Here is an 18376-nt window from a genome sequence, read left to right as displayed (position 1 = left end):
GCAAGGGGTTTCTGTGAGGGAAGACTACTGCTAACAAGTAGCACTGTAGCAGCTGAGAGACATTCTCATGGAACATATATTTGAAGATATTATTCCAAAAGGCTCCTAGCCAGAAAATAGAAAGGGATGTAGATCTGTGTGTCTGCATGGTCTGTGTGCAGTTCCCATTTCACCAAAACACTGAAATTCATTGGTGGTATTAATCTCAGTGTTAACTTAATCTTCTTGCTGAGCAGTGTGAGCTGGCAGAACCGTTTTGGTCAAGGTTTATTCGGTCTGAGGTAACAAGGTGCCAAATTATTAAATACATCTGTCTGAAAGGAAAGCTGGATTTGGGGGGAGACAGTAACTATTAATAGTAACTCTGTGTACTGATAGTTAATTCTGCATGTGTTTGTGATGTTTCTTAGGACTTGGGCCTCTGTCAACTGCGGGAAGGCGCATCTGGGAGCAGTTTGAGGGCCATTCTGTGTACTTTCACCCTGTTGGTTTATCATACTTACGTCTCCTTAATCCTTGGTGAGACCCACTGTGTAGCTATTCAGTCATGCTACACATTATGATAGATACTGTGATTTTTTTCGAACTGAATTTCAAAACTGTCACCAATAAGCTTTGTACCATGAGATTGCTCTGTGCTTAATTATGATCTGAAACAAGCAGAAGCAGTGAAGGTAGATGCTGATGTATTCCTTTTCCAGGGCTGTCTTAATATGCAACAGCAAATATCACAAAATGGTTTTAAGTTCAGATAAGTCTTTATTCATAAATTAACTTCAAATATTGAGAAAGCTATTTCCAGAATAAAGTTGATACTCCCAAACAATATACGTGAAAGTTCAAGCATAAAGAATTAATTTGTTTGCCACATGGGGCTAAAAGTCACCATTGATGCTGGATCTTTGGCATATATTTTCATGTTATTTAATTTGAAAGTATTTTAGTCTGTGTCTCAGGCTCATCACGAAATTAAGGAGATCTTCATTTCTTTCAGCATCACCTGTACTTCATTGCTGAGCTCAAGACTAGGAAAGGAGGCAGCCAAAAATGATTCCCTAACTTACTGAAGGGAAAAAAAAATATATAAGTAGGATCTATAATGAAACAGTTCAAAGAATGCTCCTGTGTGTAAGCAGAAACAGAATAGAATATATTTAGTATCTTAAGAGCACTCAGTACCTCCAGGTCAAGACCTTAAGTGTTACAGAAACACAATATAAAGAAATAATCCAGGCTTTACCTAAAAACAGTCATTCATGAATCTATTCAAGCCATAGCATGTTCTTAATATGTGAAACATGTTTTTTTTTAAGTACATTGAGGTTGGTTTGTGATGTTTTCTAGGTACGGGGGAAGCCAACATTCAGGAGGCAGATAGTCTTCTTGAACCCTACCTCCAGAAATTTCCAAATGTATGTACTCTGCATATATTTTAAAAGAGCAATGTGCTTTCCCAAGATTAAAATAATAAATAGATATTTTTCTCATCTCCTTTCAAGGGTTCCATTATTCTATTTTATGCTGCCAGAATAGATACACTGAAAGGAAATTTTGAAAAGGCAAGTATTTTTTTTTCCCTTTAAGATTTTTATTTATTCACTGTTCAACTTGGGGAAAAAGACATCTACTTCGTCTAACTTGCATTAGTTGGACTGACAATTACACTCTTGTCCATGCTTATGTTCAGTGTCAGTATTGACTCAAACTCTGTCAGTGTGTGAGACTAAGACAGAAGTTTGTCTTGTTTTACTAGTCAGGTGTTCTCCACTTGGATGCTAGGAAGAACTCGCTCTGTAATTTGACATGGCTTTCATGTGGACCTGTAAATGAGCCAATTTTCTTAATTCTTAATTAATTACTTTGTAGGCGCAGTTGAGGTTCCAAGAATGCATAGCAGCCCAGCAGGAGTGGAAGCAGATTCATCATCTTTGTTACTGGGAACTGATGTGGTGCTTCACCTTCCAACAGAACTGGCTTCAAGCATATCGGTATGCAGACCTGCTGAGCAAAGAGAGCAGGTGGTCTAAGGTAAATGGGCAGATGGACATTGTTATGAGCCTCTCCACAGTTACATTTTTATTTGAATTCACAGAATAAGTTTAATTTTTTGCTTCATTGTGAAACCCATAAGCCCATAGGCACAATGGCACCAAAACAGTAGGTTTGACTGGGTGGTGGAAGAGGAATTTTTATTCATGTTCTGAAGTCCTACAGCCATGAATAACAATGCTTCAGCACCTCTGAAAACAGAGGTAGTAACCGGACTTGTGAAAAAGAAGAGGGAGAGAACGACTGTTAACTTGCATCTGAAGTAAAGTTCTGGCACTCAATAATAGAACTTGGCTGAAGAAACTGTGCTTTTTAGACGGTCACAGAATCACACAGAATCACAGAATTAACCAGGTTGGAAAAGACCCTTGAGATCCAACCTGTTACCCAACACCATCTAATCAACTAAACCATGGCACCAAGTGCTGCATCCAGTCTTTTTTAAAACACTTCTAGGGAACTCCACCATTCCCAGGGCAGCCCATTCCAATGGCCAATCTTTCTGCAAAGAATTTTTTGCTAATGTCCAGCCTAAACCTCCCCTTAGGCAGGGGAACAAGACTGTGTCCTCTTGTTCTGTCCGTGTTTGCCTGGGAGAAGAGACCGACCCCTGCCTGGCTACAACCTGTTTTCAGGTAATTGTAGAGAGCAGTAAGGTCTCCCTTGAGCCTCCTCTTCTCGAGGCTAAACAGCCCAAGCTCCCAACCAAAGAACTCATTCACAACCAAAGAAGATCAGACTCATAAAGCCATTAGATTTCCACTGGCCAGCACTGTCATCTGCAGGCAGTTAAGACCATAAAGATAAAAGACAGTTCCCTGAGTGATCTCTCCAGAGCTTGACCATTATTTTGATATGCTTTCTGTCATATAGCTTGGATGGCAACACTCTGTGCTGGGTTAGGAACTGGCTGGAGGGCCGAGCCCAGAGAGTGGTGGTGAATGGTGCCACATCCAGCTGGCGGCCAGTCACTAGTGGTGTCCCTCAGGGATCTGTGCTGGGCCCCATCCTCCTTAACATCTTCATAGATGATCTGGATGAGGGCATGGAGTCAGTCATCAGCAAGTTTACAGATGACACCAAGCTGGGGGCAGATGTGACTGGGTTGGAGGGCAGAAGGGCTCTGCAGCAGGACCTTGACCGCCTGGACAGATGGGCAGAGGCCAATGGGATGGCGTTCAATAGCTCCAAGTGCAGGGTGCTGCACTTTGGCCACAACAACCCCATACAGGCTGGGGTCAGAGTGGCTGGAGAGCAGCCAGACAGAGAGGGATCTGGGGGTGCTGATTGATACCCGCCTGAACATGAGCCAGCAGTGTGCCCAGGTGGCCAAGAGAGCCAGTGGCATCCTGGCCTGCATCAGGAATGGTGTGGTCAGCAGGAGCAGGGAGGTCATTCTGCCCCTGTACTCTACACTGGTTAGACCACACCGTGAGTACTGTGTTCAGTTCTGGACCCCCCCAGTTTAGGAGGGACATCGAGTTGCTTGAGCGTGTCCAGAGAAGGGCAATGAGGCTGGGGAGAGGCCTTGAGCATAGCCCTACGAGGAGAGGCTGAGGGAACTGGGGTTGTTTAGCCTGGAGAAGAGGAGGCTCAGGGGTGACCTTATTGCTGTCTACAACTACCTGAGGGGTGGTTGCGGCCAGGAGGAGGTTGCTCTCTTCTCTCAGGTGGCCAGCTCCAGAACAAGAGGACACAGCCTCAAGCTGCGCCAGGGGAGATTTAGGCTCAAGGTGAGGAGAAAGTTCTTCACTGAGAGAGTCATTGGACACTGGAATGGGCTGCCCGGGGAGGTGGTGGAGTTGCCGTCCCTGGAGCTGTTCAAGGCAGGATTGGACGTGGCACTTGGTGCCATGGTCTAGCTTTGAGCTCTGTGGTAAAGGGTTGGACTTGATGATCTGTGAGGTCTCTTCCAACCCTGATGATACTGTGATATATAGTCATAGATTAATGCAGAAACTTGCTGTCACTACAGACATAAACCATCAAAGAGAATATAAACAGATGAGAGCATACTTATTCAGCAGATGCTTTACAATCTCAAATGGGATGTCTGCTGGAGACAGAGTGTCATGAGAAAAGTTGGTGTGCCTGCTTTTCCGTTCATAAAATGTTTATCAAAGCATGAACTAAGCACAACGTACAAATAAATTTTGGTACATCAGTTTTGTTTGTATTTTAAGTGGTTTGGTTTGTCTGACACATTCTTTGTAAAAGAGGAAAATAGTAAGTGTAGTCAGTGTGAAGTGCAAATGTCTTGAATAGAATGGTGGATGTTGCTGTTTTCTCTGCTAAGTCCAGTTGTTGAACTTTTCCTTGAAGCAGCACTTGGAAATTTTCTTCTGTTTTTTGCAGGCATGTCTCTACATAGAACAGCTCATACAGTAATAGTAATAGACTTTGGAATAGTTATGGCATTTAACCTCATCTCTTTTATCAGTGATTTGCATAATAAATTGTCCTGTTCTTTGCAGGAAACACCTTTAGTATTATGAGTTACTCTAGAATGTTAAATATAAAACTATAGCATAAATTACGTGATGAAAGAATTACTAAAGGTCTGCAGCTCCATCTGCCTGAAAATAACTGGAAACACTTTACTGCAGCAAGTGGGGTGAAGATTTTGAGTCCTTAGTTTATTCACTAAGCACAGCAAATTAGATGTGGTAATATATTGCTCTTTTTTTGATTGTTTATTTGGTTTTGTCTTGTGTTTTTGTATGTTTTTGTTTTTTTTTTTTCCCAAACAGGCAATATATGTATTCCAGAAGGCAGCAATTCTGTGTATGCTTCCAGAGGATGATTTGAAAAGGACTGGTGAGGACATTGTATCTCTATTTAGGTAAACATTTATAAAGCAACTATATACAGAATCATAGAATCAGTCAGGGTTGGAAGGGACTACAAGTGTCATCTAATTCCAACCCCCCTGCCACGGGCAGGAACAACCTACCCTAGATCAGGATGGCCAGAGCCTCATCCAGCCTGGCCTCAAACACCTCCAGGGATGGGGCTTCAACCACCTTTATGGGCAGCCCATTTTAGGCTCTCAACACTCTCATGCTGAACAACTTCCTCCTCATGTCCAGTCTGAATCTCCCCACCTCCAGCTTTGCTCCATTCTCCCTCGTCCTGTCACTACCTGAAAGCCTAAAAAGTCCCTCCCCAGCTTTTTTGTAGGCCCCCTTCAGATACTGAAAGGCCACAAGAAGGTCACCTCAGAGCCTTCTCTTCTCCAGGCTGAACAGCCTCAACTCTTTCAGTCTGTCCTCATAGGAGAGGTGCTCCAGCCCTCCCATCATCCTCATAGCCCCTCTCTAGACACGCTCCAGCATGTCCACATCCCTCTTGTAATAAGGCTCTAGAACAGGATGCAGTACTCCAGGTGAGGTCTCAACAGAGCAGAGTAGAGTGGGAGAGTCACCTCCCTCGACCTGCTGACCACACTTCTCCTGATGCAGCCCAGAATCTGGTTGGCCCTCTGGGCTGCAAGTGCACACTGCTGGCTCAAGATGAGCTTATTGTCCACCAGCACCCCCAAGTCCCTCTCCTCAAGGCTGCTCTCCAGCCAGTCACTGCCCAGCCTGGATTTGTGCTTGGGATTGCCTCAACCCAGCTGCAGGACATTGCACTTGGTCTTGTTGAACCAGAAGAGGTTGGCTTGTGCCCACCTGTTCAGCCTGTCCAGGTCCCTCTTTATGGCATCCCTTCCCTTCAGTGTGTCTGCTGCACCACACAGCTTGGTGTCATCAGCAATCTTGCTGAGGGTGTACTCAATGCCTCTGTCCATGTCACTGACAAAGATGTTGAACAAGACTGGTCCCAGGACTGACATATGTAATCTTTTCCCCTCATTCTATGATTCATAAAATCATAGAATCACCCAGGCTGGAAAGGTATTTTGAGATCATCAAGCTCAGCCATTTTGCCTACTTTACCAAGTCTGTCACCACACCATGTCCCCAAGCACCATATCTATATGGCTTTTAAACATGTCCATGGATGGTGACTCGATCACCTCCCTAGGCAGCCTGTTCCAGTGCCTGACAACCTTTTCTGTGAAAATATTTTTCCTAATACAACCTTCTCTTGTGCAACTTGAAATCATTCACTTTCATTCTATCATTAGTTACTTATGAGAAGAAACCAGTGCCTACCTCTCTATAGCCTCCTTTCAGGTGGTTGTAGAGAGCAATAAGGTCTCCCTTCCGCCTCCTGTTTTGTAGACTATGCAGCCTCAATTCTCACAGCTGCTCCTCACTTGTCTTATTCTTCAGGCTCTTCAACATCTTCATTGCCCTTCTCTGTGCTTGCACCAGTACCTCTGTGTCTTCCCTGTACTGTGGTGCTCCAGGCTGAGCACAGTACTCGAGGTATAGCCTCAGCAACACTGAGTGCAGAGGGACAATCACCTCCCTGATCCTTCTGGCCACACTATTTCTAATACAGGCCTGGATGCCGTTCACTTTCTTGGCCACCTGGGCACACTGCTGGCTCATACTCATCTGCTTGTCAGTCAGTCTGCCCAGGTCCTTTTCTGCAACACAACTTTCTAGCCGCTCTTCCCCAAACTGTCTTTGACTGTCTTTGCCCTATGCGGCTTACTTCCTACTTTTCAGGATTTTTGGTTTTAACATAAGAATATTTAAAATGCTGGATTCTATTAGCAAATATACATCCCGCAGCTATCATCTGAGTGGTTGAGAGGCAAACAGCAAATCTTATAAAATGAGATGAAATAAAAATTACATACAGCAACTTCTGTTTTCCATTTTCTTTCCTTGAAGACAGGTGGATGGTCTAAAACAAAGAATTGCAGGAAAATCTATCCCAACTGAGAAGTTTGCAGTAAGAAAAGCTCGACGCTATACAAGTTCTCAACCAGTGAAGCTTATATTACCTGCCTTGGTATTTATGCTTGCTTTCTTTCTGTCTTTTTCAAATAGAAAAAAATTAAGTGCTCATTATACAGGGAAAGAATAATGTTATCAGGTAGTCTGTGTCTACATTTTTTAAAATCATTTTTAGAAAGAGCTATTGCATTCAACCAGTGAGATTTCCTGAAATGTACTAGGGGCTGGATCATACTAATAACAACTCACAATCCAAAACCAGAGCTGGAATTTTCACATCAGACTGAGAAAGTTACCTTTCTGCTAAAGCACACGTGAATTTCTAGTGTTTGTGTTCATGTTCTTTAGTTAGTCAGGGTTTCAGTCCTTGTCCTTCAGACTCATTAGGAGATTAATGAGTGTTTCAGCACCTTCTGTACTTTTGGTGAAGGTAAAGAGTGGTGCCTTTGGTTTTTTGCTTCTAATTTTTAATTGAGTCTGAGTTAAATGTGCATAAATTAATGACACTTTATTAATACTACTGTAATTTCCCAGACTTCAGAGACAGTAGTGGTGCACAGTCTGTTTGTGTACAGCAGTGCTACTTTTCATGTGTGTATGCTAAAATGCATAAATTTAGCAAGAGCAGAAGATGAAAGACATCATTTGAGAAGGAATTTCTTATGTTAAAGCTTGTTGATACAGGAAGAGCAGTCCAAAGAAATTTTACATATCAGTTGTAAAATTCATTGTGTACTCAATATGTATAAAGACTGAAGTAATAAAGTCTGGCTGTCAAATACAGAATCTTCTAAAGATTTTAAAATCTTTTCATCATGGGTTAAGGAAAAAAAGGAGCATAGTGTATGATGTTACTTCAGTAAGGGTAAATTAGACAGGGTGACAGAGTTAAAAATGAGTCTGGTATAATGTAGTTGGTAGTGTCAGTAACACTGTTTCAGAAATTGACATAACTTTTTTTTTTTGCCCCTCTGACATAATTACAGCATAACTCTTAAGTGCAAGTATTTCAGTAATCACTGAAATATTTCAGTTGTGTCACTTTCAGAATGACATTAGGCTTTGTGTTTCAGAGGTGTGATTACAATTCAGAATACAGTAGGGTAAATGATACTCCTGTGTCTGCAATGACTGAGCAAAGATCTCTGCAAAATTTTGGTTAGCACGAACTGTGTGTGTGCATTCTCTCATTCTTTTTATGTGTTACAATGTGTATTTAATGCATCAAAACAAGCATTTTGCTTACTATGTTGAAGCTTCTGGGAAGCTTTGTGGCAAGATTTGCCTAGACTTTTTTTTACAAAAATAAAACTTTGTATGGACTGTTGGAAGTGTATGTTGGATGTGTATACTGGAACTATGGTTTCATCCAGAAAGTTCTATCTGCTGCCAGTGTTGCTCCATATGGAAGGTCATATCCTCTAGATTATAGCATCTGTATATAAACACACACAAGTGTGTGTTTTGGGGTACACCTTATACTGTGCATACCTCAGAAATACACACACAAATACATCTGTAATCCTGTAGAAAGTAATTGCTTTCCGCTGCTGCTTTAGTTCATATGGCAGAGGCCACAAGCTAAACCTGAAATACTTGGTTTTGCTGATGTGTTACATGAGTGATGTTAAACTACAATGTGATAGAATCTGTTCAGTTCCTTTTTTAAAAGATCTATGAAAATACAGTATATAATACACTATAAAGATGTCAAAATATTCAAACCCTAGAAACCCCGGTTTATTTTGCCCACACATATTCAATGCCATTCTGCTTCTCCTATGCATAGATGCTCTTAAGCAACTTTAATTAAATTATTATTAAGGTAAATTTGATAGTCTTTGTAACCTTGCATGTAACTGACAGAATGTCTCCTGCTCATTATGGGTGGTTATTCGAGGCTTCAAAAGAGTGAGTGGTTTGACTTTCATACTGTTTAAAACACATTTTTATAGCCAGTGTTTTTATGTACTGAAAATATCCTGTAAAGCTGTCCAAGGTTACTTTTTAGTTAAATATTTATACAATTCCTTGAGTTTGTCTGTTTATTTTTTTATGTTAGGAAATGATGTATGTCTGGAATGGCTTTGCAATAGTGGGTAAAAGACCAGACCTTACTGAAAACTTACTGGTAACAATTGAAAAAGAAGAAACCACTCTACAGAATGAAACTAGTAAGTGATCAGGTGGAACTAAAAAAGCTGGTAAAAAATACTGGCTGCTTGTTGGGGTTTTTTTTTTTTTTTTTTTGCTTCTAGCTACTAATCTGTTGTAAAATAAGTCTTGACTCTGGCAACGTGTTATTAAATCTGAGTATGAAATTTGGAGATGCAGGAGAGTTAGTGGTGGTTCCTCAATATGTTCTTTACTCAGCTTGATTTATGCTGCAGAAGACAGAAAACTCAAGGATGTGATGTTATTACATAACTTAAATTTTATTACATAACTTAAATGATTCTAAGACATTCTGGTTTCTGAGAGTGTTTTTGAAGTGTATTTCTTAAATGTCTGAAAAATATTTTTTCTAAACCAATTTATACCACACTTCAACTTTACTACACATCCTAAGCATAATATGACTAAATATAAAGACAGTAATGAAGTACTGTGCAGGAGTCTGGTTTTGTGTTTACTTTCTGGCAAAATGAAACACTTGCTAATTGTAAAGTAAAACATTTTTAACAGAGGAACTTTGACCATGATTTTAGAGCTTGATATATTTCATGCATAAATATTTAGGGTAGTGTTTAGATAATCAGTCTGTAACTTATTCCTAAATGAACTTGTGCTAGTTTGAGGCTAACTGGAATATTTTTGTGAGAGAGCTTAGATTACAGGCTGTGGAAAGGAACCATTGGTGATGTCTATTTCACTTATAGGCTTGCTGAGATGTATAAAAACAAGAACACAAAACATAGATAAGACAGTGTGTGGGGGTCTCTGTTGGAGTCTGCTTTCTCCCTGGGCTGCTTTCTGTGTAACTAATCCTTCTGCTTTCTAACCCCCCTTGCTGGTCCTCCAAACTCCCCTTGTGCATAAGGCAAAATCTGGGATAAGGTAGAGGGGTGGAAAGAAGGTGGAAGGGTGCTTGGGAGACTCTTCTGGGGACTGTGATTTCTGGGAGGGGTATAACTTGCATATTTCTGTATATAGCTGTAAATACTGTAAATATTTGCATGTATATTGTGCTAAGCTGTAAATATGGAGCTTCATTCCTTAATTTCCAGCTTGGCTGAGTCTAGTCTGGATGATTTCATAAGAGTGGGGAGTAGGTAATTCCCAAACCATCACAGAACTTAAGTTCCATTATTACAACAGGTTTACTGCAGAAGTACCTGATTTATAAGGTATCAAGTGAGTGCAGTGATCTGTAATATGAACTTCTTGGTAGACTTCTCTTTTGAGCTCTTCTAGAAACTTTTTTTACGCTTTATTTGCTAAAAATAATTTCTGTTAACCCAGAGTTTAATCACACTGACCAACAATTTAGCGAAAGTCAATTTTCATAAATTATAGAAACATTTCAGTTAGAAAAGACCTTTAATATTGTTGAGTCCAACCATTAACCTGACACCACCATAGCCACTAAACTGTGTCCCGAAGTGCCATGTCTACACATTTTGTGAACACTTCCAAGGGCAGTGACTTCACTACCTCCCTGGGCAGCCTATTCCAATAGTTGACCGCTCCTTCTGTAAGTATTTTTTTCCTAATATTCAATATAAACCTCTCCTGGCAAAACTTGCTGTCATTTTCTCTCATCCTGTTACTAGTTACTCAGGACAAGAGATCAATAATCGCTTCACTACAACCTCCTTTCATGTAGTTGGAGACAGCAGTGAGGTGTCCCTTCAACTTCCTCTTCTTCAGACTAGTTCCTTTGGCTGCTCCGCATAAGAGTTGTTCTCCACACCCTTTGCCAGCTTTGTTTGCTACAGAACAAAACCAGTAATCATGAAATGTGAAACTACATGTAATTACAATTCACACATAAACTAAGGTGATCCATCAGAAGTTACACAAGGACATAAGAAAAATGCATAGTGGTAGAATCAGGATAGGATGGTAAACTAAGTAACTTGCAAGGCTAAGACTAAATTTGGCCCCCTTTTTTTTTATTTTTAAATGTTCTTCACTTTTCTGTGGCAGCCTCTCAAATCTCGCATGGTTTTCCCTTTTGGTGTTGCTGTATTGAAATAAAGGTGTAGCAGTGCAAAAGCATCTGCACACAAAGTTATACTCCCATGGATTCTGCACAGAGGGTTCTGACAGAAGCTATTGGGAATCTGTTTGTGTATCTTGCCTTCTAGTACCGTAAGTGCTGATCACTTGTAACAGTGAGGTAAATTGCCTGTCAAGTTCCTTCTCAGAGATGTGCCTGGTACCAAATTAAAAAGAGCAGAAATACAGCTAGCATATTTTAATTCTAGAAAAACAGGGTATCATCTGCAGACATATTTGGGTTTTATGCTTTCTGTGTTTTTTTTTTTAGCAATAACTGCAGTCAGTTTCCTTCCAGACTTTGCATCGCTCAGACTGCTTTGCTTTTAAAGACAGGGACTCAGACAAGATAAAGACTCATTACCAGAATTTCTGCTGAATTGAGACCCAAGCAGAGTACCTCTGGGATGCAATATTATTTTAAGATACATCTGTTAATATTATATAGCTTTAAAGGGCTGCTAAAGTGCTGTGAAAAAGTGTGCTAATTATACACAAAGGTCACGTAGGGATTGAGACTTCTTAAAGAAAGCTGTTCGTGTTTCATTCATTTCAGGTGAACAGGCACAGCAAGGAATCTTCCATGGGATAAAACTGGTTTATTGCTAAAAATAGAGTAGAAGAAGCAGATGAAAGACATTAGAAAATATTTCTCTCACATGACCCCCTGCTCCCCACAACAGATTTCTAGAAAAATGTTCTTCCTCACTGTTGTGTCATCTCCAAAATACAAGAAATGGATTTGTATCTTCAAGGAATCCTGATAATGATATTTCTTGTACAGATGACTGTAAGAAAATAATTCTCCCGCATTTATTGCCAAGTTTTCTGTATTAAGTTGGCCTGTGCACTTTCTGTCATTTATTTGTCAGTGTTTTGGCATAAAAGCTATTGTTCCTGTGGGAAATACTGGGGAGATGGTAGTTGAAGTTGTTAAAGACTGGCAAGCTTTCACTGACATCAGTGCTTGCCCCTGGTAATTTCAATAACCATGTTCTGTAGGAGGCAGTTACATCAATCCAATACCTTAGCCTACTGAAACAGCCTAAAAGGAATGCAGAATACTCACCCACTGCGCTTCCACCTTTCACTAAAAGCACAGTCTATGTCAAGACTTTGTGGGTTTAAACACAGACAGAAATAAACTTGAGTGTAGTGGCAAAGCACTTCACTGAATCCTAAGATGCCTTAGTCTTGCATGTTTCAGAAGTGTTTATGTAAGGTGGTTTTGGCGGACTGCTAAGAAAAAAAATTAACATGACCTTAGAGGGATGGTAATTAGTTGTAAACAACATGATCTGAAGGGAGAGTGTTTTGCTTCCTGAATTGTTAATAGATGTACTGCCATCTGTCTATCCATATGTGTTTTCTCTCTTTCCTTTTCCTCCGCGTACCCAGCAAATGCTGTAAACTAAGGCGACAAAAAAACACTATACTCATTAAAGTTACATTTCTGGATTGCTTCACAAAAGTTCTTTCATCTGGTACTTTGATCTGATATTTTTAGGCCTGTTGAGCATTTTCTATCTCTGAACTTTTTAAATGTTACATGCTACTAATGAATCTTCTTAGTTGTTAGAGCTTTTGGAAATACTGATAAGCATGGTTTCCTGCATTTGTACTGACAAATAATGCTTCTATAAAGTTCTGCAGGAGAGAATCCTGGCATGATCTTGTGTTTTTCATATTTCTGGTGCTGCTGGAGGTCTTCCAGCATACTGCAGCAGGGGAAACAATATATCGAGATAAGGCAGTTTCAATCTCACTGTAGGTTTTTCTTGTGCTTTAGGTGTTACAGGAATCTTTATGCCAGTGTATGCTTGCTTTGTTGTAACTCCTAGATACAGAAGACTGGGGAATATCTGGATGTTTCAGCTTCTTATTTCTTCTTAGCCTGTATCTTAGAGAGGTACAAATGTTATGCATGCATCTTTAGTAGACAGTATTTGAAATGATGCCTGAGGGTTATATATGGTTTCAGATACAAAACCTGAGAAGTAAGATCCTGAGTCTGGACACATATTCCCTACTACAAATCCATTTTCTTTTTCATGATGTCTTCACATGGTTTGATGTGTCTTTCTTTTGCTTTTAGATCACAGTGAATACTATATGGATGATGTGTGCATGTTGCAGTTACTGAAGGGCCTCTGCCTGAAACACTTAGGAAGACTAATGCAAGCTGAACTGTGTTTCAGCAGAGTAATTCAAAGGTAAAAGTAAATAAATAGATTTTAAACATTTGTATCTTTGGGTGAAATTTCTGATACTCCTGTAGAAGCTGTTAGAATTTTGAATAATTAAGCTTCAACATCCTGTTAAGGGACTGGAGTTAAAATATCTCTGAAAGGAGTTGAAAAACTACAAAATTTTGCTAGTATTTTTCTGTGGAAATGTAACATTACATAGCTTCATATAAATGTGATGTTTTAGACCAAAGAAATCAATCTGCCTTTATCTAAATTTGTCAGTTTTGCAGAACTGTCAATATAAACAAAGATGATTCACATAGATTTCCTGAGTTGGGGTTTGTTTGGTTTTTTTCCCCAAGATTTAGTACTTCAGTCATTAATGCTTCTCCATGTAGATGAACAGTTGCTGCTGTTACTTGTTTTGGCTGAAAATTTGAGTGTCTTGTGTTAGCATTTATCAAGTACTTCATATAACATTGAGTCGTGCTGGTTGCAGTTGTAAATCTTTTAGAATTTGTAGAGATTTGGCTGAAAAAGCAGGTTTTACATACACTTTTTTTCCCTCAATAAATTGGCAAAATTAAAGTATAATTTATAGGTATAATTCTATTGCTTGTTACAATTTTCTTGCCATCTTGCTTTTGCTTGCCATTTCTGAGGTTCCAAGTGAGTTTAGTTAATTACATGCAAGTACAAATGCAAGGTCCTGCACCTGGGTCAGGGCAATCCCAAGCATCAATATAAGCTGGGCAGTGACTGGCTTGAGAGCAGCCCTGGGGAGAGGGACTTGGAGGTGCTGGTGGAGGAGAATCTCTACATGAGCTGTCAGAGTGCACTTGAAGCCCAGAAAGCCAACTGTATCATGGGTTGCATCAAAAGAAGTGTGTCCAGCAGGTCGAGGGAGGTGATTCTTCACCTCTATTCCACTCTGGTGAGATCCTTTCCTGGAGTAGTGTGCCCAGTTCTGGAGCTGACATTACAAGATTGATACAGACATGGTGGAACGTGTCCAGAGAAGGGCCACAAAGATGATCTGAGGGCTGGAGCACCTCCCCTACAAGGACAGGCTGAGAGAGCTGGGGCTGTTTAGTGTGGAGAAGAGAAGGTTCTGAGGAGACCTTGTTGCAGCCTCCCAGTATCTGAAGGGGGCCTACAGGAAGGCTTGGTGATGGACTTTTTAGGATGTTGGGATAAGACTAGGGCAGATGGGGCAAAACTAGAAGGGGGCAGATTCAGATTAGATGTTAGAAAGAAGTTCTTCACCATGAGGGTGATGAGACACTGGAACAGATTGCCCAGGGAGGTAGTGGAAACACCACCCTCGGAGGTCTTTAAGGCCAGGCTGGATATGGCTCTGTGCAACCTGTTCTAGTGTGAGGTGTCCCTGCCCATGGCAGGGGGTTTGGAGCTAGATGATCCTTGACATCTCTTCCAGCACTGACTCTGCTTTTATAGCGGAGATATCTTGAAAGTCTCCAGGCAGCATTTCTTTGTGTAGTGAATGTTTTGTATGCAGATGAGTAGATATGTTCTGGTATATTTACATTCTGGTTGTCTTTGCTCTGTATTTCTTGGGTAACTATGACACATTAACACTGCTTACCACATGAGCAGTGTCTGGGCTTTAAGACACATTTCCTGTGCATCAGGGCACCAGGACAGGCTGTAGAAGGAGCTAATGGCAACCTCATGAAGTTAAACAAAGGAAAGAGCCAGACTCTGCCTCTGGGAAAGAATAACACCATGCACCAGCACAGGCTAGGGACTGACCGGCTGGAGAGCAGCTTGTCAGAAAATACCATGGGGATCCTGGGCATCATGGTCAACCCCAAGTTGCAAAGGCACATTGCTGGCTCATACTCAGCCTCAAGGTTTTAGGGGTTGCACCTTTGAAAAAAAAGGTGGCCAACTCTTTTCCTGAGAAAGAGGGTCATCAGTAAGTCAAGGGTGGTCATCCTTCCTCCTCACTGAGGACTGGTGAGGCCACATCTGGAATACTGTATCTAGTCTTGGACTTACTGGTATAAGAGAGACATGGACATACTAAAACAAATCTGACACAGGGCCGGAAAGATGATTAAAGGATTGGAGCATCTGTCATATAACAAGAAGCTGAGGAATGTTCAGCCCGGAGAAGACTTGAAGGGTTATCTGAAGGGACTTAGTAGAAGAGGTGGAACCAAAACGCAGGAGATACTGTTTAAACATGAGAGTTGTTTGGGTTTTTTTCACTTGTTTGTGTAATTCTCAACCTGGTCAAACACGGGCACAGGCTGCAGAAAGCCTGTGGAATCTCCATTCTTGAAGATACTTGAAACCTAAGTGGATGCAGTTCTGAACTGACTGATGCTGTTGACCTTGCTTTGATTATGGGATTGAACTATGTGATCTCCAGAGGTGCCTTCCAGACATTGTGATTCTGAGAATTTCTTGTGTTCAGGAAAAGTTGAATTTTCGTACTTCTCTACTAATTTGCTCAGACAAGCTAGGATAAGTGGATTGGAGTTCTGTACGTGGAGAAGAAAAGTATTTGTGTCATACTGTTTAACCTAACGAAGGCTGGTTTTATCTGAAGTTTTCTTCCTGGGTGGTTGGGAGGTTTTGAGCTGTTAGTCACTCTCAGAACCGTTATTTTGTGGTACCTTGAATAACATACCACGATACTAACAGAAAGTAGGAAATAATAAATCTTTGCTCCTGGAGGGTCATGTTGGCAGTATTTCATAGCCAGCTCTTTACAGGTATAATTAATGTGCAGAGTTAACCAGTAAAATAAGTTCTAGAGTGTTTTCTCTGGCCATGTGTTCTTATAAGCAGTGATTGCCTTTAAAAATTGTCTGGTCACTGAAGTGAGGGTTGTATTTAATCACGTCTATGTTTTTTCTGGGTTTCTAGTGAGAAGCAAATAAAATACGATACTTACTTGGTGCCATTCACCCTGTATGAGTTGGGTCTTCTGTACAAACAACAGGATGAGAGAGAAAAAGCAATAAGATACATAGAAACTGCAAAGTAAGTGGCTTTTTTTTTTTTTTCCCAAGTGTGTATCAGGCATAGATTAACTAAATTCTGAGATGAAGGCATGTGTTTTTAATTCCTGCTAGTCCCTTAGCAAAATACAATTATAAATCTATGTTTTTGACTTTGGAAAGTTGTCTAATATAGCTGAATTTAAAATCTTCTAGAAACTGTCTTCTGGATCGTAGAGTAAACCGTACTGAACAGTAAACAACAGGAACGGAAAATACCTCCTTTCATTTAGGCTTCAGTGATGCTGAGGCTCTATTGTAGGCGTGGGATGGGGCTGGAAACTCCAGGGAAAAGATCTAAATGATCTCTGTCCCAGAGAGCAGCTCTGAAGCTGCACTAAAGATATTGGAGTTGGTTAAAAGCCTGCACACTTCTGACCACCTCCCATTTTTTTCCTTTCACATTCTGATGACCTGTGGTGAGCCAAATTTCCTGTAGAGCAGCATGTTCACTTCATTTCTAGATTGCAGTGTGGGGTAGAATTTGCCCCTTGTGTGTACAGAGAAGAATATACTATTCGTGCAGTAGCTTTGTAAATGTGAGTTAGAAACAATCCCCTAAAAGCTTTTTCAGAAAGAGGCTTTCTTGCCTTTTTGCTTTGTTTTGATTATGTCATGTGATTTCCCTGCTTTGTTACTCTGTGTTGTGTTTTGAAGATGAACACATGCTTTCAGTTAATAGCCATTCTTTTCTGTAGTCTTCTAGCTGGGATTTTCACAGCAAACTTCAGTAATTAGGAGGACTGTTCACAGGATCAAAATAAATGAAAGGTGTTAAGACATGGGTTCATTTTACCAGGAATTGTTTGTAGTGATACTGGTCTCTGCTTGGTTTGTGGATGTAGTTTTTAACATCTCATCTGTGTTTGCCTCTGTTTCCTGTTGAAGGAGTGACAGCTGTTAACTTTGTTACTTCAGTGCATTTATGAAGTAGAAACAGTTCAGACCAAAAATGTTTTTTCTTAAAATAACTTTATTGTTTACAGAAACAACTACAAAGAATACTCTATGGAGTCCAGGTTGCACTTCAGAATTCATGCAGCACTTGACAACTTGAGGGTGTCTCCTGCTTCAACACCTTGAATGAGGATGGATACGTTTCATGCATACAGTAGCCTACATGATCTTTTCTGCAATCTTTATTTAGTCATGGAGTAATTGTTAATTGTTTTCTGTTGTCTCCGATTTGATGTATGTCATTCCTTTAGACCGTTCTTTTTCTATGTAGCACATAGACTGTATCTACTCAATGCTTTAAAGAAACCTTATATTTTGTCTGATAGTTTAATATTTGACTCAAATGGGGGATATTATTAAAAAAAAAGTTGATGGTGCAATAAAGTTTAATGCAAACACTTTATTTTTTTATATGAAAACAGATGCTGATTATGCAGTGAAATTTGTGACAGTTTCTCTAGTTTTTGAAGGTTTGGTTTTCTGTAGTACACTTGAGACCTTTTACCTCGGGAACAAAAATGCATTGTCTGCAGATAACCTTACCCTCATTTGGCATAGCATTGTCTGATGGTTGTGTTCCAGAGTTACAAATACATTATCTTTGACTTAATTTCATTTTGGGAGTGGAATTACTTTGGCTGAAGTGCAATATTTTTATATTGTCAGTTAAAGTTGAACAGGGAGCTACAGGTATAATATCTTTGCAGGTCTATTTGATTCAAGTGGTTAACAGGGGATATTTTTCAGTCAGATAAGAGCAGGGCTACGAGAGAGTTGAAGAGATCATGCATTGTGTGTTCTTGCCCTAAAGCAGAATCAGCAGTCCCACATTGTTCCTGACAGACTTGTTTAACCTGTTAGTTTGCTTTGGTTTGTGTTGGGTTTTTAATTTTTTTTATTTTTGAACAAACGACTTGCACTGAGAGAGATATTGCAACTTACATGGGATGTCTTTCCCAGTGAGAAAAGACTGGGAATTTTTTCCTAATGTTTACCCCAAATAATTACTTGCACAGCTGAAACTGATTGCTTCTCATCTTCCCTGTCATGGATCTGGAGAAAGAGTTGTCCTTTT

General features: G+C 40.3%; 1 protein-coding gene across 4 annotated transcripts in view; it reads left to right on the top strand.

Annotated features, from left to right (window-relative positions):
* The window catches only part of TTC39B (tetratricopeptide repeat domain 39B), a 92790-nt gene extending 74879 nt beyond the window's left edge, over positions 1–17911 (top strand). For all 4 annotated transcript variants that reach the window (XM_064176646.1, XM_064176650.1, XM_064176648.1 and 1 more), the window contains 10 exons: positions 411–519; positions 1345–1412; positions 1500–1559; positions 1867–2028; positions 4800–4891; positions 6837–6957; positions 8965–9076; positions 13219–13336; positions 16211–16327; positions 17331–17911. In XM_064176646.1, the coding sequence (XP_064032716.1) occupies positions 411–519; positions 1345–1412; positions 1500–1559; positions 1867–2028; positions 4800–4891; positions 6837–6957; positions 8965–9076; positions 13219–13336; positions 16211–16327; positions 17331–17427 (1056 nt within the window). In that variant the 3' untranslated portion in view covers positions 17428–17911. The remainder of the gene's footprint in view (positions 1–410; positions 520–1344; positions 1413–1499; positions 1560–1866; positions 2029–4799; positions 4892–6836; positions 6958–8964; positions 9077–13218; positions 13337–16210; positions 16328–17330) is intronic.
* Positions 17912–18376: the final 465 nt, after the last annotated feature.

The sequence above is a fragment of the Pogoniulus pusillus genome, chromosome Z (genome assembly GCF_015220805.1).
Source record: "Pogoniulus pusillus isolate bPogPus1 chromosome Z, bPogPus1.pri, whole genome shotgun sequence".
In the NCBI taxonomy this organism is placed as follows: Eukaryota; Metazoa; Chordata; class Aves; order Piciformes; family Lybiidae; genus Pogoniulus; species Pogoniulus pusillus.
This window is presented reverse-complemented; position numbering and strand designations above follow the sequence as displayed.